We start from the raw sequence: 22,033 nt of genomic DNA, 5'->3' as shown, positions 1-22,033 counted from the left end.
CAAAAGTCCCAGGCTGCCACTGGTCTCTGTGCCATCGCTTGGTTGAGTGTCGATGCTGAGGTAATCTATCACATTACAGCAAGCTATTGCAGATTAAGTAACAGGGACATTCTGATGAATATCACACAAAGGCTAAATCTGAATCAAATCAGTGTTGTCTAAATGCTATGTTTGCATGGCAGCCATGAACATGTTGAAGCGCTATCCAATAGGGCGGAGAAGTCCTCCTTTCAATTACTGCAGAGGATTAGGAGGTGTAGATGCTAGACGAATCTCCAACAATACCCTGCCAAAGATTTCTCAAATATGTTTTGCATTACAAGCACATGACAACATTTCCCAACACCTGCGTGTAAAGAGGTATTTGTAATAAAAATACTGACACGGACACCATCAACCAGCAGTGACATTGCATTGTCTTCTTGATGATGTGTGCTTGCATCAGGCATGTACAAAAGTGGAAATTCAGAGACATTTGAGTTATTTTTATGAATTCAGCAAGAATGAAAAAAGTTGAATTCAATTCAGTATTTGTGGGTCAGAAACTACCCAAGAGAAGCAATTTCATCAATGAGTAACTGAACTGCTCTGTGTGTGGGAACTTGACAGCTGCTGTTGTTCCATAAGTGCATTTGGATCTTCATGCATGCAGAGGAGGAAGGTTTTGTTACAATTATTTTTTAAGTCGTAACAAAATTGTAAAGGATTTGAGATTACCTCTGCCCTCGGTTGGTTGATAGCAAATTGTTTAATATATTGTTTGATACATTGCCAAAACACCATCTTAGTATAACATGGAGTCCAATCACAAAAGGGGAATAATGAAACACAATCCAGAAAAGCACACGACCAACACATCAATTTGAATATTAAACACTGAGAGAAAAACAATTAAGTGTTAGTCATATAAATGCAACATAAAACCTGACTTTTTAATGATGGCTCAAATAGATTCATATATGTTGCTAATGGTCCCCACTGGGTGAGTCAACAAAAATACATGGAGGGTGGGTTTCTGTTGTGTAGTCACTATAATTCTGTTATCAGTTACTCAGTCAATCGCACATCCTTGAGGAAATTAGATGTGGTCCTTGATAACAAAAAGTAATAATTAGGGATGTTGAAAGCTTCCCACTTGTTTGTAATGTGTGTCATATTATTACAATTTTCACAGTGTGTGTGTTGATTAGGGATGTAGTGGAAAGTAAACTCCCCTACATTTCCTTTATGCACTGTTTTATTTACAGAACAGTGTTTACCCACCTCCAAATAGGCCACCAATTACTCTTTCAGAGTTATTGTTTACAATAGTGGTTGTTTGGTTTATGATTTCCACTGAGTCATTATAATTATACCACTGATTGTAAGCTTTACCCTATTTGGCTCTAAGGAAGGCTCATCAAACGAAAGGCTTGTGTGTGTGTGTGTGTAATCTGAAAGGATACATTATAGTAGAGTTATAAAGTATCTACTGTATTATCCATCTACTTTAGATCTCAGACTTTTCCCTATGAACTTACATCTTACTTTTGACAAAACATTTAGCATTTTATGTAAAAGAAAAAGAAAGAAAATAAATAAATATGTTTATTATGTTTTCTTTACTATATTTGCAATTTCTACTGAATCACCAGGGAATGAAAACTGACGTCCTTATTTTAATACAATATGTTTTCTTGGCCGTCTATGATCTACTATGAAGCATGATTTTAAAAAGTAGAGCAACGACACGTTTCATTTTCTTGTAGTTTCGTGCACCGCTTCTGCTCTCGTATCCTGTTTTGACACCTCAACAAAGCGCAGACACGGGGGCGGGACTTCCGGTTAAGCGCACCCGGAAGCCTCCGGTGCAAGTTTCAGTTGTGGACCGTGCATCCATATGCCAGATTGCGCTGAACGTCTTAATGTGATTCAGCGTTAGGCGCCTTTTCTTTCCAGTAGTGTTTGCAACAATGATGTCGCTAGACTTTCTAGACGATGTTCGGCGCATGAATAAGCGTCAGGTATGTAACCCAACACGATTTTACTCCGATGTTACGACCGCGTCTTTGTATGGTGAGGTACCGCTGAGCTAACTAATGTTAGCCACTTTTTACGCTGGAGCCCGTCTATGACCTGTTAGCAACATAGAAAGTGCCCCGTTTTCGTGGCCGTGTGTCTCCTAAAGGTCCCTTTCATATTGTAGCATAAGTTTAAATACGCCTGGTAACCTTGCTCAAACAATAACCCCGATTCAAGCGGAGCTTTGCTAGCTAATTTCCTCATTTACCACTCAATCGTCCCGGCACCGTTAGCTGAAGTCTAACATTAGCACAACGTTACCGGTGAATCCCCACGGAATTCAATCCGATCAAACATATGGTTGTAATATTCAGAGTTAACAACGATTTTGGGGTCGTGAGTTATTCAAAACCAGGGTTTGTGTTATTTACAGCTAATCATATAGCTGGTGTTTTTAGGGGGGATACTACTAGAGATGCATTTCTAATGTTCCTTTTTGTTTGCAGCTCTATTACCAGGTGCTGAACTTTGGTATGATTGTTTCCTCTGCCCTGATGATCTGGAAGGGACTGATGGTTGTCACTGGTAGTGAGAGTCCAATTGTTGTTGTCCTCAGGTAAATGAGTCACATTTGTTGGTTATTAAGTTCTTGCACTGCCTTAATGTGGCATTTGTAGCCCCTGGTGATGGGAGTTACTGATGTGTGAATTTAAGTAGCTAACTTTCCGTGAGGAGCGAAGAACTTCTCAGGGTAATGTGTTCTGCATGACAAAATGCATGAATAAAGAATAAGTACTTCACCCCAAGGACAGTCTGTAATGTGTATGTCAGCCAAGCTACATTTGTAAAAGCTGGATGGTTTCTGTGGTGTTGGTATTTTCAGTCGGGCGACCGTAGCTCAGTCACTGAATATCATGGGTTTTCTCATTTTTACTAGGATGTAGTTTTTCTTTATACAGCATCTCTCTATTATACATATGTGTTGGTCATTGGAGAGAGCCTCATCCAGATAGAATATAGTCAACAATCTTGAAGAATTGCAAATCCCTCTGTAATACACAGATCACTAAAGCTATATTTGACTCTCAGTCCAAAGTCTTTATTGAGCTGCAGTTTTACCTAATAATGCCAATCATTTGAAAACAAAAAGAACATTAAATACATTTGCCATTATTATACTAAATACAGAAATATTGTATGGATATAGTATCATTCTGCAACAAAACCCTTTGGTCTACCCTGATCTGTAGCTAATTGTAACAATGTGTAGAAGCAGGCGATCGACTGTGGACCTGTCGATCATATTGTTAGGACGTGTACTATTATCACCTGTGCTGTTCAAACGATGGCATCACTCGTTCACCCTGTGATCTATGTTTTTCCTGCCCAAGGGTTTTCAGTTGAGTCATTTTTTTTAAAACTATTTCAGTCATATGCTAATTATTTTTAGTTTGAAGTAATTTAAAATGTATGTATATTCTCGCTGCCACAAGACGCAGCTATTTTCTGTTAAACAAAAGGTTGAGAATGGCGTAGCATATTTAATAAAAGTGTAAATGTTCTTTATGAATGATCTCAATGGTATTAAGTAACTAATGTGATGATTCGTATGTACCATTCATTTCAGTGGGAGTATGGAGCCAGCTTTCCACAGGGGAGACCTGCTGTTTCTGACCAACCGGGTAGAGGATCCCATCCGAGTCGGAGAGATTGTTGTCTTCAGGATAGAGGGCAGAGAGATCCCAATAGTACACAGAGTACTAAAGATCCATGAAAAGTATGAACACGTTCTATTAGTAGTGTTGCCCCTGGTTAATTTGAATTTAAAAGTTTAAAAGTAATCTGAATATGCAAGGCCTGTGATATTTCCCAATCACACTGATACTTCCTCCACAGGGAAAATGGTGACATTAAGTTTTTGACCAAAGGGGACAACAATGCAGTGGACGACAGAGGACTTTACAAGCAGGGCCAGCACTGGCTGGAGAAAAAAGATGTGGTGGGACGAGCTAGGGGGTAAGTACACTGTTGGGAACAAAATCACAGAATGATTAAGATATCTTCATAAAATAATGGGACTGAAAACTTCCCCTATTGTAGTATAATTAAAATATTTGTCTCTCAAACTGGAGGAGAATTGCAATCAATGGAAGTTTCATCACCCACATAGAATACATAATATCAAATAATGCATATTGATTAATGGCTTAATTGTCTTTATCATTTTAATGGCCGTGCTGTTAAGTTTGTCTTTGCAACTACACCTAAATCCCAAAACGATATAGCTGCTCACCGAAGTTTGACACCTTTTGTGTATTGTGGGAAACATTATCAGTTAAAGAGCTACGTATATGATGCAATATCGTGACCGTAAGCCTGTTTTAACATCTCCAGGTTTGTGCCATACATTGGAATTGTTACCATTCTCATGAATGATTACCCCAAGTTCAAAGTAAGTGTGTCGACCCGTGAGAACCAATTACAAGATTTGCTTCATTTTTTAGGCTTGAACATTTTCGGCACGACCAACTAACTTGTTAAAAATGTTGTCTTCATTTCACAGTATGCTGTTCTCTTCATGCTGGGTCTCTTTGTGTTGGTCCACCGAGAGTGAGATGCCCAAACTTCACAACTCAAAAAAAACAAACCACGTCCAGGAAACCTCACGCATGCCTTTCAAAACAGAATTAAGTTAGATTTTGTCAAACCCAACTGGCTTTTTTGTACCATTTGTGTGAACATTTTGTAGAAATGTGGATAGGGTGTTTTACATTTGAAAAATTGAAGCTTTAAAAATATTTTTGTTAGGGAATCAGGCTACATCTAGTTTGAAATGCATCTTTATTTGTAATCCGGAGAATGTGAAACTGCATTCATCAAGATGAACCAGTTTTTTTTCCTGTTGATTCATTTTATGAAAACTGGATATGAATGATATTAAATATGAAATCTGGTTTTGATCCACGATAATCCACAGATTATTTTAACTCTGTCTCATTTTCTCTTGTCTCTGTGTTACATTAAAAGCCATTGTTCACCCTGCAGTGATGGAATTTATATTAAAAAAAAAAAATTGGATGATCCAGCAACAGTATCAATCTTATGACAGGACCTGTCACATTAATGGCGTGCCTACATCTGTTTTTATTAGTACAGAATCCAGTTCAGTGTTTGTTCAGGGAGCATTATCTCATCTGGATATCCTCTTAAGAGGAAAATTGTTACTTATCCTAAATAATGTTGAGCAATGCCTTCTTTGATAGAAAATGTAAAGAAAAAATAAATTAAAATAAAGTTCCTTGAAGTCAAATGTCTGATGACAGTTTCATACCACCTGTTTTTCTTTTTTTTTATTCATAAAGCTAAATACTCTTTGAAACCAGGAGCAAGCTCAAATTAGGTAGAATTGCCCAAATATACCCAAAATAACTAGTTGCACGTGTCATATAAAAGATGTAATGTTAATTTTACTATAACTTTCCCAACTAAACTGAACATTAGACATGTTAAGTTTGAACCTCTCATGCAGTGGCAGCACACTGAAAGTAACCTTGTCATCAACATGAAATTGGCTGAGGCTTTCCAGCGCAGCCATGTAATCATGAAGCAGTATGGATCAAAATAGAACCATAATATTGATCCATGTGAAACTGCTGGGGTTCTATTTGGAAGTCTCCTCTAATCCCTAAAGACCTTGATGTCGTTGCCTGTATTTTGAAGCATGAGAAATTAACCGCGGATGAGGAAATTTAAATATCAAGAGGTCTCTTGAAACTTTTTGATCAATCTTCCATAGTTCTTGTTCATCAAGTATCAGTTGGTGGTTGGGTGGTCAGAAGTAAATTGTGATATCCACCAGGCGATATAAGGTAAATGCAGTGTTGCACAAAACCGTGACTGTCTCATTTGATCTAATCTGTGAAGTTTGTGAGAGTGATGGTCAGACAGTCTTCTAATTAGACTGACATTCAACTGTGCAGAATGTCTTTAAAAAAGTGTGTGTGTACGCGTGTGTGTGTGTGTGTGAATACCAAAGGTTATGCAAAGGGCAAGATGCAAACTGAAGCCCTTAAACATGCAACTTTAGCACCCTGAAGTGACAACGAGACTGACTGTCCGATCAGCTCTAAATTAGCAGAGAGAATCAGCAGGTTCTCCTGATGGCGATCACAGCGACATGCTGCAAACTGGCCAAATGCCATGTGGCGCATTGTTAGTCATTGTTAGGGGTCAGACCTGACCGCAGGAAGAGGGGGGGAGGGGGGTTAAGGGACTTGTTGTTGTGTTCCTCCATCAGCGAGCAGTATCCCCTCATCCGTGTTGCTGGGTTGCACAATACACACCAAAAGTGCACAAACCCCCAAAAAGATTCATGTGTTTGTGAAGCTTTTATCCAAATGTACTTGATTGGTTCCACGTGCACGATGCATTTATTTTGGGGGAATAAATGCAGAAAAAAATCCCCAAACCTGGAGAAACACGACACCATAATGGCTGCTTGGTGTAATGTTTTGTCTGATTTCGCATCTATGTTGAGATTAACATGAATCAATTGGTGCGTAAATACGCACAGCCAAAGGCTCGGTTCAACAAAACCGTGACAACGGCATGACGCGTCACACATAAATTGAAGCAGCTGATGAAAAGTTAACTAAACGCAACACAGCCAGAGCCCGCCCCGCACAGGGGAGCCTATAAAAGCTGGGTGGGTCTGAGCAATCCACGATTAACAGGACACAGATCGGACAATTTGAACCCTGGGGGACAGTTCGCTGATCCGCGCTGAGATGAGAGGGTTTACGCTGAATACAGTTTGCCACTGCGGCTTATTTGCTTGTCTTATCCTGCTGTCCTTCGTGTCTTTCACCGCTGCAGTCAGTTTGGATCTGGCCGAGCTTAGGAATAAAGTTGCAAAAATTAAAGTGAATCCAAGAGGCAATCTTTGGGCTACAGGTAAGAAAGCTCGTCTGATCTTAAATTCTGTCAATAGTCTCCGTTTTCGCTTCACCTCATAACATCTTGCTTCTATCGTTTCTGGTAAAGATGTATTCTCCCTTTGGTTTGATGTAAATTGTTCACGAGCGCGTTCTTGGATTTGACAGGACATTTCATGGGCAAGAAGAGCGTGATGGACGCCCCGCTGCTGCCTGCGGCTCAGGGCATCGATGCGCTGGAGGTCAGCCTCCCCGTGGAGCAGAGCGCCCTCCTGGAGCTTTTTCATCAGTTCGTGCGGGGGGAGTTGCAAGCGCAGGTGGATACCAGGGAGAGGAGCTCGAACCCCCAGGTGACTGACACACGCGCACAGTTGCGTTTTGCGCAGTGAAAGGCACTGACATTGGATGTTTATTGAATGTGGTGGTATGGCCTCTCTGTTTCAGGAGGCGGACATGTTGATGAAGATTTTAGAAAGCTACATCCAACGCAAAAAGTGATACAGATGATGTCCGTCACGCATGAACACGGACTCCACGTCATCTGACCGGGATTAAAATAAATGTACAGTTCATCATGATTGTCATTTAATGTAACTATGTATGCTCATCTGCAATACATGTAACGTTTTTTCTCCCCCAATTTATTTTCATGATGATATTTTGGTCTTTCAAAATTATTTATAATAAATGAAATAATTATTTGCACTGCTGTGACTTTGATCTGAGTCAGAAAAATGATGATAAGATTGGAATGTGTTGATTCCCTCACGGAAGTGCTTTATTGTGGCTCCCCCACTGCAGGCTTCTTATATGTTTCTTAATGGAGACATGCTCATTGGGGCACCAGTGCACGTGGTCTAAAATAAACAGAGTCCGGTTTCTGTAATTGAGATAATGGCTTGAAAACTTGTGCCCCTGTTTGCCTTCACAAGGGTCTGATATACACTTTACCTCCACACTCCAACCTATGCTAAGCATGAGTAATCTTTTAAAAACTTTTGTACATAAGTCCAGAATAAAACTTATATAAATCCAAGTGTAGGCATCTTATAAAAGGCATAAAGAGATGATTCTCTCGATCGATAGTGCTGAGGTGAGATGGCCCATTCTTTGCCTTGGGCTAAGACTTTGCAGATAAAGAGAAGGCTATTTTAATAGCTCTCACATAATACTTTGACTAATGCTTTACATCCATATTCACAGTATTCAAAGGTGGGAGGAAACATAGTTTAATCCACTATTCAGATGAGAATTGCATAATTTAGATTTCTTGTTAAATCTTAAAATTTGTCTAAGTAGGAAACTTGGAATAAAGAATATGTCCACTAAAATTGAATACAATCCAATAGAGCAGTCCTAAAAGGTTCAAGTGTAATATTTATTCATGGTCATAGAGAGTCATAGAGAGAGAATTGTTCTGGTAAAATAGTCAATTTTTTTCTTTTCTTTAAATACACATTTTAAGCCAACCTTGTTTTGCCAAAGCTGTAGCTCTAAGGTGAAAAAGCATTATACACAAATTAGGCCTGAAAATTGGGTACAATTTGATGAAATGAGCCTGCTCGGTAGTTACAAAAAAGTCCATAATTAAAAACATTTGGATTTGATGAGGAGAGTGAACACATTCTTTTTGGTTACCTGTGAAAGTACAAACTTTTCCTTTGTCTTCACAGTGAGAAAACAATCAAGACAATTTTATTGTCTAATAATGAATCAGCATTGCTTATTATTTAAACAGGTAACACATGCATGTTCTCTTGTGTTTTTTAATACTGAGATAAAATTATTACTCAAATACAAATATTGTTTCTTCTATCAACCAACTGGAAAAGTCCGGCAACATGTTATTAATCTGTCACACAGTTGAGATCAATATGTTGATACAGTGATTATTCATTGGTGTGCTTCTGCAAATGAGCACAACTTTCTGGGAAGATTTAATTTAGCAGCTTTGTTTACTTTGAATATCTCTGTTTATTGTTCTTTTACCAAGATGTTTCCAATTATCCTTCTTTCTGCCAAACTACACATATGATAAGCTGCGTGTCTACAATTTCAGAGGTTTGGCTTGCTGAAGATTAAAAAAAAACATTTCAAATTCCAGCAAATTAAAATGTTATTTACTCATGGATTCTTTTTTAAACTTTATTATTTTTGGTATGAGCCATTTTAATGTACACCTTACAAGATCAGTTAGGGATCAGTTTGGGATTCAGATAGTTCAAATAAAAAGTTAATGTTTCTTTAATACTTAGATAGTTTAGCAATGTTATGTATAATAGCTGTGGAGAATTGTACTAATAATTGTTAAATAATTGTAATCAGCTTGAAACTCACACTAGACGACCCGAATAACAGATACAACATTGAGCTTACAGAATTAAGTTACGCTTAAGTTATGCTGGTGCATCCATTATGCCGTATATATTTTTATCTTTTAAAAAAAGTTAATTTTAATACTTATTTAATTTCATACTTAAGTGATTTTTTTTAAATAACCTTATCCAACTCACTGCTGTGTGAGAGGTGTATATTTTTCAGTGAGGGATCAGTAATTCCTTTTGTTTGCTCATAGTTTGAGGGAAGAAAAAAGTTCTTATGGTTCCATACTGACGCTTTGTCACAGTCAGACAGTTTAGTGTTTTATTGATTCAAGCTTTGCCTGCAGAGTCGTTCCGTATGCCATTTGTGAGATTATTTTACTTTGAACAATCACAACAGACAGTAGAGGACATTGATGTTTACCAGACAATAGTGAATCTTGGCAACTCAATTTGCATTCCTGCCCAGTACACTTATGAAGACTTATCATTTTTGTCACCCAATTGAAATGAATAAACATTCTGTTTTAATCTGATAACAGGTGAAGAATGTGAAAACTCAACTCAACTTTTAAGTAAGTGAAGCCACACTCTAAACTCTAAAAGTTTTTTTTCCCCAAAATCGAGCAAAGTTAAGCCAACAGGTGACGCTGATTAATAATTCACGCTATGTCTTTGTTTGTGTATCCAGCTTTGGCTTCTCCTTGAATTTCTAAGTGCTCCGTTTGAACAACCAAAGGCAGACTGAGACAAATGTTTTGAGCTTTAACTCAATAAAAACAAGGCTTCAGGGACAAGTCCAAGTCATTATGGAGTGAGTGTCCCTAAAACACACATTTTCATTTGAGTAGTCTCTCCCACTTTCATAGGAGATTAGAGATTTAACTAAAGAAAGCTGGGGCACATTAAATTAATTAATTTCCACTACAGGTTTCTATGTGTGCAGTGAGTATTTGTTTTGTTATATTTTGTTTTGTCGTTATCGTGAGGTAAAACCAGCGGTACTCCAGCGCCACCCTGTGGCAGAAAACCCGATGACACAAACACCCTGAACTGTTTCCATCCTCGTGTCGCCTAACAGGCTTCAGCGAGCTTACAGTCATCTTCTAAAGAAGGGAGCCGTTTCTACACAAAATAATAAAACTTTCAAACAAACTATAGCTGAGGTGTAATACACATACTACTTAAATTCACGTTAAGCTGAGAAATTATTAATTTTTTCAGTTTTTTTTCTCCCCCAAAAACTTCACAGGCAGTAAATGTAATTAACACCTGAAGGTGCAGTTATTTATTTGTATACGGTACGTAAAAACACTACTTTGGACTAAATGTCCAAGTATACTTCATCCCAGTGTTTTGAATGGTGACGTCATCGGAGCATGTGACCTTTTTTTCTCCTTGTTTTTTGAGGCGCTTTCATTGGTCGAGCCCTGAGGAATCTGCACTTTGAGGCAGGACGAGCGAAGCCATTTTATTATCACACCAGCAAAAGTGCAGGTGCATCAAAATATATATATTTTTGTATTCACATTTTTCATTTTGGGAGTTACCATGGGACAGTGCGGAATTACGTCATCCAAAACCGTGCTGGTTTTCCTCAATCTCATATTTTGGGTAAGAAAACGCCGACGTGTGTGAACAATGTGCAGCATCCCCCCGTGAGGCCGGGGACGCGGAGCTTTAGCACACCAGCGAACTGCGCCAGAGATGCGCTGCACTCTCCGCTCCGGCGATAGACGAGCACCTTTCATCCCCCCCCCCCCTCGCCACCCTCCTCCCTTCAAAGCAGAACATGCACGGTCCCAAAGGAACACTTTAGCACTCCCCGGGTGGAGAAAGGATCATGTGAAGGCAGCGCGCTGCAGTGGGTCGGTATCTGACGCCCACGCGTTGTAGCGGTGACGTAATGCAAAAGCTGTTCGGTGCTGCAGCTGCTGATGGCTAAGCTGTTGAATCGTGGAGTTGTATACTTGTTATTACCGTTGTATTGATTATATATAATATACATACACACACCAGTATAGTTTCGGGTTATCTTTAAAAAAAAGACCATTACATAGTAATGTATAATTAAATAGAATAAGATAACCCTTTATTTGTCTCACAGCGGGGAAATTCTGGGTATTACACCAGAAAAAGCAGATTGCACACAAAACACAATCAGACAATTATAAATAGCAGGAACCGTTCGTTCTTCTCTTTCCTTAATTCAGTATTTAGTTCCATTTTCCCTTATTCCATTTTCACTATTTACAAAAACAAAAAAGAAAAATTCCAGAGACGTAGTTTAACAATTAACAGACAAGAACACACTAAAAAAGTCCCCTGTCCTACTTCTGATTGTGCTTTGTGTTTTTCCCGCAGGCCGCAGCTGGGATTTTATGCTACATCGGAGCCTACGTGTTCATCACATACGACGACTACGACCACTTCTTTGAAGATGTGTACACTCTGATTCCCGCCATCATAATAATAGCTGTCGGGACTCTTCTCTTCATCATCGGCTTGATTGGCTGCTGTGCAACAATACGTGAAAGCTCCTGCGGCCTGGCAACAGTGAGTGTGCACCAAAAAAAATGTCATTACCAATGTGAAGTAGTCATTTTGTTCTTAACGAGCCTCTGCACAATACGCCTTTGTTGTCATTTCAGTTTGCTGCCATTCTCCTGCTGGTATTTGTTACAGAGTGCGTGGTGGTGGTGCTCGGCTACACATACAGGGCAAAGGTAAACACACGCTCCGCTTGGCCCACAAGTCAAGTTAAAGTGGGTTTAGGTGTGCAGCATGTGGTCGAATCTCAAACTTTGCATCTATACGTGTGATATTGTATTTGGGGGAATATATAGGTGGAACATACATGGATATACTTTGTAGAATTTAGACATTTCAGCAAAACATATTTTGCATGTGTAGAGTGCTATTCTAAAGGCCTGCATTGTAAATTAGATTTTACAATAATGTTAAAGACTGTCCCTTGAGAGATAACCGTTAAAACTGTGCAGTCATACAACAAGGACTCTGTCATCTGCTGTTGTGCCTTTGTTGTAGGTAGAAAATGAGGTGAATCACTCCATACAGAAGGTTTACAACCAGTACAACGGCACTAACAGCGATGCCCCGAGCCGCGCCATTGACTATGTGCAGAGGCAGGTAAGAAGGAAAGTCTGTTGCTCCAAACATTCGTCTTTTAAGTTCTTGTGTGATGATAATATTTTTCCCCTGTCTATTTTCCTCTTCCACCTGTTAGCTTCATTGCTGCGGCATTCACAACTACTCTGACTGGAGGAACACGCGCTGGTTTAAAGAATCCAAGAACAACAGTGTCCCAGTCAGTTGCTGTCAGCCCAGCATCAGTAACTGTAGCGGCACTCTGACCCGACCTGCAGATCTCTACCAAGAGGTACAAGATGCCACAACCACAGAACAGTCACAGTCATGGATTGCATTGCTTTTTTTTTTTTAGTTTTGCAAAAACCGAAGCACAATTTAACATGTTTGTTTTGGGAGAAATGTTGTTATGGCTAATTATGATTATTAATGTCATTTGTTTTCTTTTGTAGGGTTGTGAGGCTCTTGTTGTGAAAAAGTTGAAGGAGATCATGATGTATGTTATATGGGCTGCACTCACCTTCGCGTCTATACAGGTAAGTAGGAGAACTTCCATGCTACACAACACCATCAGGAAAAACACAAAATATATTTGGCAGTCAATCAGTGCAAACAGCCGGACAAGTTTAAATATAAAAAAGGACTACAGTCAGTATTACAATATGGTTACTTTATTAAAAACACATTTCTGTCTCACTGCAGAAAACACACATACGTCATCTTATTCCGTGACTGTGTATAAAACAAGTCAAAAGCACTGGGAGAATAATTAAAGCTGCAGTCGGCTCTCTCAACACAAACTGAGCCGACAGCAGCTCTGACCTAATTGTGTCAAATCATTCTTCCCGACTTTAGAAGCCCAGCATGGTTTCTGCTGACCAGAAGGACAATGCTCCCCAAGTAGCGACCAAGACAGCACGGCCAATCGCTCGTTATTACACTCAAACCGTACCATTATAACACATCGTGTTAAAATATCACGCTTCCTGGTTTTTTCATTTGCTTACACAGTGTTATCTAATTGTAGCAAAGTGGATGCTTTGACGAGAACTAGAAAAGTAACCGAGCTTTCGCTCTTGCGGTTTGGTGAAAAGCACAAGGACTCTAATAACAGCTTCTCCTTTGCTGGCTTGCTGGCTGCCTGCAGATGCTGGGCATGCTCTGTGCCTGCGTGGTGCTGTGCAGGAGGAGCCACGACCCTGCATACGAGCTGCTGGTCACAACCAACAGCTACGCGTGATGGACGGGGGGTGAGAGGCGTCACACCAACAAAAGCACTCAACAAATCAAAAGGAGCATCACCAGACCTGTCCACAGTAGAGTTCAGCTGTAGTAACATAAGCTCAAGCACATCTTGCACAATTCATGATAAAGTAGCGAACACCGATGATGAGGTTTGCTTCAAGGGGAAACTAGCTAACTATTTATTGACCTGCTTTGTAAGTTACTGTTACTTTAATGTTTGTTTTTTTGTTCACTTTTCAAATAAATGAATAGTTACAGTAGCCAAAGTTGTATATGGCTAATTGACATTATTGATGTTGCAATTTTTTCTTTAAATGTGGCTTGATGAAACCCCCCAGTGAGGATCATGATAATTCATTTGGAGCGTAAGAAGAATGTATTTCCTTGTGTCCAGAGCGCTGGAAGTATTTCCTGGCTGTGAAGTGAAATCTATGTACAAATAATGGTTAATTGGTTAAATTTAATTAATTTATCTCGGTGAAGGGTTTTGCATTGGCTTTGTTGGCTTTGTTTCTCAAAGCCGTGTTTGAAAGAAAAACTCCCTTCATAATCACAAATATTCAGGTTGTGAATAATGTTCTGTTGTGGTGATGATCTTCTCTGAGTCAGGCTTCATTAGCCTGACATTTCCAATGTATTATTGTACCATTTAGTGTCCAGTGCTATTATTAGTAGTGCTATCAGTGTTACCCGAAGACCTGTATGTGTAGATTTTTTTACTATCCCTTTGTTTATATTGTTAGTTATTTCCCTGCTATCGGAATTATGACACATTATTTGGTACGTATTTGTGAAAGTGTGCACCATTTTCATATTTCTGAGCTTTTAAGTTGACCCCTAGACATTTAGCTGGTGCCGCAGTAAAACATGACGAACAAAATGAGCTATACCCTGTAGAACATTCAAGATAGAAATAAAGTCATACATTTCAACATGGCTGTTTAATTTAATTTACATGAATGTGTATTGCCGGATAAAACAACGTCAGTTGCATGACACATGAGTGTGTGTAGACATATACGGGCTATACAGTTTATTTTCTAATACTTTTTTGTGACATTTGTTCTACCCAGCAGTTACAAGCCCCCAATGAACCGCAGACATAAAATGTATTGTAACTTTCAATCCGCCCCGATTCAAACACATATTTAGCATTGAGGAAATGCCACAAAACCTTTTTTCAGCTTCAATGTATAAACAGGAACTATAAAAGTTCCTTCCTATTAGATCAAATCTGTATGCTAGGCATAGTTTACTGACCTTATTCGGATTGAGTTAATATATTTATTGGGAAAAATAACTGATAAAGCAAAGCAGAGAACATCGCCTGCTGTTTCTCATCATTATACGCGCCATCTTTGCTAAATATGCTCTATGACATCACAAGCTATCCAATGCAAAACAAAACCATCTCACAGCAACGACCCACCAGTTAGGTGCATCATCTCCTATGGCACACTTTGGAAAGTCTGCCTTTTGAGGAACAACTGCATCAAACACCTCACGACCCACCAGGTGCAGATTATGGTTGTAATCCAAACAGGAGATCAACATAATACTGTTCAAGGACTGGCGCCTAAGAACAACGGAACATTTCGGAAGGAAATCCCAAACACAAATGCAGTAAGTATCAATGGAGGAGAATAATTATCTAGCTACCCAAATGGTCAACGCAAGCGGGGAATGGAGAAGAGGAACCTGACCAGTTGGATTATTGTACACGTTGCTAAAAGAGGTAAAAGGTTAAATGACGCTGGCACATTAAGACAAATGTCAAATTGTATCATTTGCGCCGGCCGAAGGTATGCTGTGGTTGTAACGTTGAACATGGAGTGCTCCTGCACAATACTGGTCACTCTTCTAACAACAGCGTATGAACCTCATCTGCTCATTAGACTTTTGTGGAAAAAAAAACACATACTGAGAAGCAGAGTCACTGGATGCTGTTTCAAAACGTTCCATCCAAACGTTCAGCTCTGGTGAGTCGTTCAGATTTTTCCCAGATAGTTTCCTGGCACCAGTCCAGTCTGCCCGTTCCTCTCCGCCGTCCACCAGCCATCTTCCCCTTGCTCCAACACTCGGACCACGTCGCCCCGACTGACAGACAGCTCGTCCTCTTCCTGAAAAAGACGACAAATGGTTACACATTAAGGGGCCTTTATCGCTGAAAGTTCTGACCTTTGTACCTGCGTTCTTCACAATGAGAGTACAGTGCTGTAATGGTACACTCATTGATGGTACACTTGGGTTCATGTCCAGTAGCCTCTTAGCGTTGCAGAGAATACAAGATTAGTCACGCTGGGGAAGGCAGAGGCAGGAAGGAGGACCCAAACGCACAGTTTGCACAAACGAAAAAGGACTTTAATAGTCACAACTCCAAAGGGGGACAAAACACAGACGGTCACCAGGAACATATAAACATGCAGACGTCTGCAGACTACAATGACACGACAAGGGACAAGAGACACACGGGGGGGGGTGCAGGTTATTGGATACAGGTGAAACAATTATAGACATGGCAGACAATCAGAGGGGATGAAGTTAACCCGGGGACACAAGAGGCATGAAACTACAAAATAAACCGTGACAAGATTAATGTGTCATAATAATCACCCGGCCGGCGTAATCATAAAGTGCGACGTAGCTTTCTTCATCAGCTGAAACTGTGACCGATGATGGTGCATCACACTGGAGGCCTGGTAGGGGCGCGTAGCCTCCATCCGAAGCATCAGCCGAAACTGTGGCCGTTGATGCTGCATCATACTGGAGGCCTATTAGGGGCGCGTAGCCTCCATCCGAAGCATTAGCTGAAACTGTGGCCGTTGATGCTGCATCATACTGGAGGCCTGGTAGGGGCGCGTAGCCTCCATTTGAAACATCAGCTGAAACTGTGGCTGAGGATGCTGCATACTGGAGGCCTAGTAGGGGCGCGTAGCCGCCATCTGAAGCATCAGCTGAAGGCAGAGGGAAAGTGAGCAATAGTATATTGAATAGATTGTACAAATATAAGTGGTCCATGTCCAATGTAAAGAATAATATGAACATTCCCGTAACGCTGTAATAAAATTGAGGGTGTGGTGTTTTGCAAGTATTCAATATTTATCTATTTGTATAAAACCAACTCATCATGCAAATCGTACAATAATTATTTTGGTTGCTTTAAGGTCATATTTCAAATGTAAATTGACATTCAAATAGATTCACCATGTGAGTAGAAATAAGCTATGCTACTGCCCCCCTCAACACTGTGCTCCAAAAGAGATGTGCAAAGTGAATTAGTTACTTACACTCGTTAGAGGGAGCGACTGGTGACTGGTGTGAGTTTTGAAGACTGTCGACGCTGCTGTTCCCAGCACTTATGAAAAGGGGACCAAAGCACCTGATTGATCCAGGTCCGAGTAGATGTATAGGATACACACACAACATTTGACATTTGATTTTTAAATGGAGAAAGGTACGGTAGAAACTAGGAGGACATTGGGCATTGCCTTATTGCCACTGCCCTCTGGCAGTATTCGCGTGTTTTAACCCTTGACCCCTTAGGTTGTACAATAACAATGCCGTCAGACCTCATCACGGTGTCTTCTTCACCGACGGCAACGTGAGCTCGGCTTGGATTGCTGTCCCGGGACGTGTTCGTCCGGTAGTAGCTTTCAAACAATAAGGGCTCTGTGCGAGGAAAAGAGAAACGGCTTCTTTGAGAAGGGAGCTCAGGTGTTGCTTTCTGCCACTGAAAACAGAGAGTGAGAAGTTGAGCTGTTCTTTGGTGAATGGCCCCTTCTTCCTCTTCTCTCCTTCAGTTTGTAGGGCTCTCCGAAAGGTAAAGGACAATCCACACGGTTACCTGGAGGCTTCGATCCTGTGGTTTTCATCTCTATGAAGTAGTTGTTGTCCGTGGTGACGTCACACTTTTCCAGTAGCTGCCTCACCTCCTCCATGAACTGGAAAATAAGCGGTGATTCTTTCAAATTGTACCCTTTACCCACCAAATGCTGAAAAGGGCTTTTGCTCTACAGTCACGCTTTAATACGGGCTGCACTGAACTGCAAGCTAAAACCTGAGCATGCTAACAAAAAAATGGGGAATCACACCTACAGAACTTTGCATTTTACACCAAAGCTATCTACATTGTCAATATCAACACAATACACTAATGTGCATTTTAGATTTTGGGATGAACTGTCCCTGAGTTCATATCCATTTGCTTGTGTTTAATTAAAAAAGAGAGTAAGCTCACCTCATCATCTTTGACGCACTGCATGGACAGATGATTGCAGTGGTCCCAGAGAGAACACCTGAGCATGCGGATTCGATCTCCCTCCATTTGCTGGAACACCTGAGAAACATGCACTCTGTTTCTACTGTACTTAAAACATTTATGTTCTTTACAACTTGTAATTCTGCATTACTACACACCGGCAGTATCAGATGACTGTATTAGGAATGGCTGATGCGCCAATTGTGAAAATGTACAGTGAAAAAAACCACAGCATAGCTCAACTTTGTAGGTTGAACATGGTTGTGTGTTTATTGTTTTATCGCATGCCGAATGCAGGATGTGTAGTTCCTCACTGGTCAGGGGTAGCGGAGAGGATATCTGTCTGGTGGTTCTAGTGTGTGTGGTTAGAAGCCCCCGCCGTGGTTTATGACTAAGATAGACACCAGTGCATGTTGTATAGGATGTAGTCCACTGTACCTCGCAGGTGCTTTTGTGTGTTTCCACCCAGTCGTTGCGAACACTCTCTAGCTGAACAATGTTGGTAGAGTATAGCTTCTCTGTGAGAGATTGTAGTGACATTAGACTTTTTTTTAGTATAGAAATGAAACACAGCAACAAACACAACTTCATTTGTAAAGCATGCTCGGTGCAAATCTTTTTAAAAGCTTATTTAATATGTGATGACTGTATTAGAAGCTGTATGAAGATTTTCACTTAGTTGGACAGGTTCAATATGTCTAACGGTCTGCTGTCAAATTCCTTGCATTTCTGGCATATTTTGGTAATAAATGTTTCCTGATTCCTGAAATTCTAGAGATGAAACATGCTTCTGGGTCCTACCTGCTTCATTGGCTGCCTGTCTGCATTGCTTAGCCCTGTTACGCATCTGTGAATAAAGTATATACAAAGGAAGCAACAAACATGACAAGTGAGACAAGCTCTTGTCAAAAACCGCTGAGACTTCTTCAAATTAAAACATCATACGGTCGAAGTTTGCTAGATCCCTCAAAGATATGTCTTTGGCCCCGTTACTATGCAAACGTCTAAGTATTATGGCAGTAATTTTACTTCCGATGTTAAACCGACTTAAACATACTTCACTTCCTCTTTGCTAAATGTTGCATTATTGCGTCACTCTAGCCATTTAGAGGGAAGTTCCACCAGTAAACTTGCAGTTTGGGGTTAAAAGCTAAATGTTTGAATTCCTTAAAACTGCCAACGGGGCTGCATTACTCTTCTAGTGAGGTGGCCAGTTGACTTAATGAAACCTTTTCTGAGTTTTTGCAGGAAGTAGTTGTCTTCTCGGCCCCCTGTTCTGCCTCGTCCGCCTCTCTGCATCTCGCCTCATAGTTCTTCTTAGACTGAAAGAAGACACAGAAACCAGTCCATAACATTTTTTCAGTTTTATTACTGATTTACTGATTTAATGCCAAATGTCTTAAAGATATCACTTACTTCTACAGTCCTCTTGTACAAAGAAACCTTTTTCTTCTGAACCTTCTCCATGATGCTTTGGAACTATGAGCAGAAGCACAATGGTGAAACTTAAACTTCATTCGATTCATCTATTGTAAAATAATAAACTGACTTCTTTCTAACTTCACTTACATTAAAGGTAAAACATAACATAATGTGGACTAGAATACAAGTGGTGTGTGTATTTCTTTGTGATTACATGGTTTTGTAAATATCAATAAATATTTATTACCTAAAAAGGGATTTAAATAATCTTAAAGTAATACATACAATCTGCACACAAGCTGAAGAAAGCCATCAAACGTTACATTATGGTCTTTGGGGGGAAATTACAGGTCATTGAAACCTCAACTTGTGTACAATAGGTGGTTTGGTAAATACCTTCTTCCTGTGTTCTTTCTGGCGTTCTCTGAATGTCTCAATCTTTTTCACCTCCTCTTTCAATATATCGGACAGCTGGATGTGAAAGCTACCAACGTTCTCAATTTCTGCAGCCAAAAACACCTAAATGAATTACTTCTGCACATTATAGACACAGAAAAAACGCAGCAATGTTTAGCACCGTGGTTCGATTCGTCCTTGGCTTCATTAACTTACCTGTTTTTAATCGTTCAAAAGAGGCTTTCAAGGTGCTGGAAGAGGAATGCACATTTAGGATCAGAAATAAATGAGAGAAATCTTAGTAAAACGTAGATGTCTGACTGCATGTGACAGGAAGTACAGTAGTAGTAGGCTGTAGGCTACAGTACAACCTATTTTTTCCATCTCTGTCTTTCTGTTCCACACACAATTCATGTTGTTTCCTTTTTAAATGAACAAATCACTTATAGACCCATGACTAGTGTGTGTATAAGTCACATGGGATATGTTGTCTCGCTTTGAATCAGCATTAAACTCATTGCATTTGCATTTCTGATATATCTAACTTATATACCGAGTGTACAGCATGTGTGTACAGTAGATGCTGATGAGCTGTAACCAGGATGTTCATGTGTTAACCTGATCTCTGTGTGTCCTGCCGCTTTGCGAGCGATAGTCACCAGTTCCTTTCCATACTTCTCCTCCGCTAGCGTCCTGAGAAGTAAGAACACAACACAACACCTTGTGAAACTCAACCGTCTTTTTTTCTACTGTTGCGCTGTATATGGAAATATCTTATGGTTACAGAATTTTACAACAATGATCTCATTTAGAATTTGGCAAATCCCCAAGTGTTGGTTTCAGTTACCGAAGCACAAACGGAAGCTACCTCATCTTTAAAAGCTCCTCCACATCTTTACACATTTGCTTCCCATCTTGCAACCTTTGGATCACGGCGTCGTACCCGGCATGGCAGGTGAAGTTGGACCCCTGTATTTGGAAGACATGGAAAAAGTTTAGAGAAATACTGCAAGAGATTTATCAACAGTAGTTGCAACAAGTTATTGACTCAATCCTGGGGTCACTATTAGGTAAAAATGCAGAACTAGCATTGAGCAAAAAATAGTTTCTCTGACATGGCAGCATTGTGAGTACTTGATGAAACTGCCCTTCTACGAGTGGAGCAGTAAGTTAGTGCAGTGCTCTCTCGCTCTATTGTGAGGACTCGAGGAATTCAAGAAAGACATTTTGGTTTTCTGATAAAAGGATGAATTCAATTGTAGTTTAAAAACTTTGATGACAGCGAGACCTCAAAGACACCGTTGCACTTTCAGTTTCAAGGACTAAGCCAACCACAGCAAGGCATGAGCCCACCAAACAACAACTCACCCAGAAAGCATCTTTAAACATCAAAGGTGTCATCTCAGCCGTTTCCTCCGTGCACTGAACAGCTCCTCAGTGTAAACTTCATTCACTTCTTTCTCCCTCAAGAGAGATGAACACCTTGAATAAAGTTGTTGTAGGCGGACTAAACCGTGCTAAGGCGGTGAGTGGCCTGAATGTCGGTGAGTCATTGAGAATGAGGAAGAGCTTCTGTCCCATGATGTCACTGACCACCAGTCAGCTCAGCCAATGATTGACACGGCATCTCGAACTCACAGTTCAGATGGCTCAGATGGTGTTATATACATACATACACACACACATATATATATATATATATATTTTTAGGCTACCATTTCCATATAACAAATAAATATCTCAAAGAGGTGTACTGTGACAGACAAAACATTTTCCTCCCACTGTTGTCTTGCACATTCCTGTGATGAACACAAGGGGGAGACACAGACCTTTCTAAAAAAAAAATTAAAAAAACACAAGCCTCCACGTGTTACATGGAATCAAACCCTCCTATTATGGAGTCGGTGGTTCTTAAGTCTCCGGGGTCCCAGATAAAATCACAAATCCCTCAATCCGGTTGAGCTGAAAACAAATCTGTGCCTCAGGCGTCTTTCTGGGACGATATGTGGACACGTGAACCTAGAAGCGTGTTATTGATTTTCAAAGTGAGGAGAAGGACAGAGTGTCTCTCACCCGTCACTCAATGAAATGTGTGAAAATCTTTGGCTCTCTCGCTAAGCTGAGAGATCATTCACACATCTAACGACATAGAGGTTGTAAAAGGGACAGAACTAATCAATACAGCCAACTGACAATAATAGAGCGTCGTCTTTTATGTGCTTAAAAATAAATAAATGATGAAGCACTTTGAGGTGCAATTCTACATATATTACACCGGCCAGAGACATGTTTGATTTATTGATTGTTTGGTTTGATCTTATTTTGGATGATTTATTCAAGAATGCTTT

General features: G+C 40.1%; 4 protein-coding genes across 4 annotated transcripts; 3 read left to right on the top strand and 1 right to left on the bottom strand.

The window, feature by feature from the left end:
* Window positions 1–1,828: 1,828 nt before the first annotated feature.
* Window positions 1,829–5,045, top strand: sec11a (SEC11 homolog A, signal peptidase complex subunit). Its single transcript, XM_037454421.2, has 6 exons — window positions 1,829–2,003; window positions 2,508–2,617; window positions 3,629–3,778; window positions 3,898–4,017; window positions 4,396–4,453; window positions 4,565–5,045. Exons 1-6 carry the CDS (start codon window positions 1,953–1,955, stop codon window positions 4,613–4,615), a joined length of 540 nt encoding a protein of 179 aa, XP_037310318.1. The 5' UTR covers window positions 1,829–1,952; the 3' UTR covers window positions 4,616–5,045.
* A 1,665-nt stretch (window positions 5,046–6,710) lies between these two features.
* nmbb (neuromedin Bb) lies at window positions 6,711–7,636 on the top strand. Its single transcript, XM_037448595.2, has 3 exons — window positions 6,711–6,954; window positions 7,104–7,285; window positions 7,380–7,636. Exons 1-3 carry the CDS (start codon window positions 6,789–6,791, stop codon window positions 7,431–7,433), a joined length of 402 nt encoding a protein of 133 aa, XP_037304492.2. The 5' UTR covers window positions 6,711–6,788; the 3' UTR covers window positions 7,434–7,636.
* Window positions 7,637–10,675: 3,039 nt separating this feature from the next.
* LOC119196766 (tetraspanin-3) lies at window positions 10,676–14,541 on the top strand. The gene is made up of 7 exons (XM_037452716.2): window positions 10,676–10,870; window positions 11,621–11,812; window positions 11,908–11,982; window positions 12,305–12,406; window positions 12,504–12,656; window positions 12,817–12,900; window positions 13,512–14,541. Exons 1-7 carry the CDS (start codon window positions 10,808–10,810, stop codon window positions 13,602–13,604), a joined length of 762 nt encoding a protein of 253 aa, XP_037308613.1. The 5' UTR covers window positions 10,676–10,807; the 3' UTR covers window positions 13,605–14,541.
* pstpip1b (proline-serine-threonine phosphatase interacting protein 1b) lies at window positions 14,437–21,224 on the bottom strand. The gene is made up of 15 exons (XM_037452715.2): window positions 21,054–21,224; window positions 20,554–20,654; window positions 20,304–20,378; window positions 19,902–19,936; window positions 19,686–19,792; window positions 19,284–19,346; window positions 19,097–19,189; window positions 18,669–18,714; window positions 18,306–18,385; window positions 17,847–17,945; window positions 17,454–17,550; window positions 17,179–17,278; window positions 16,897–16,988; window positions 16,223–16,563; window positions 14,437–15,729 (listed from the first exon to the last, which is right to left on the bottom strand). Exons 1-15 carry the CDS (start codon window positions 21,084–21,086, stop codon window positions 15,598–15,600), a joined length of 1,494 nt encoding a protein of 497 aa, XP_037308612.2. The 5' UTR covers window positions 21,087–21,224; the 3' UTR covers window positions 14,437–15,597.
* Window positions 21,225–22,033: the final 809 nt, after the last annotated feature.

The sequence above is a fragment of the Pungitius pungitius genome, chromosome 4, assembly GCF_949316345.1.
Source record: "Pungitius pungitius chromosome 4, fPunPun2.1, whole genome shotgun sequence".
In the NCBI taxonomy this organism is placed as follows: Eukaryota; Metazoa; Chordata; class Actinopteri; order Perciformes; family Gasterosteidae; genus Pungitius; species Pungitius pungitius.
Note: the sequence above shows the minus strand (reverse complement) of the source record. Positions and strands in the feature narration are given on the sequence as shown.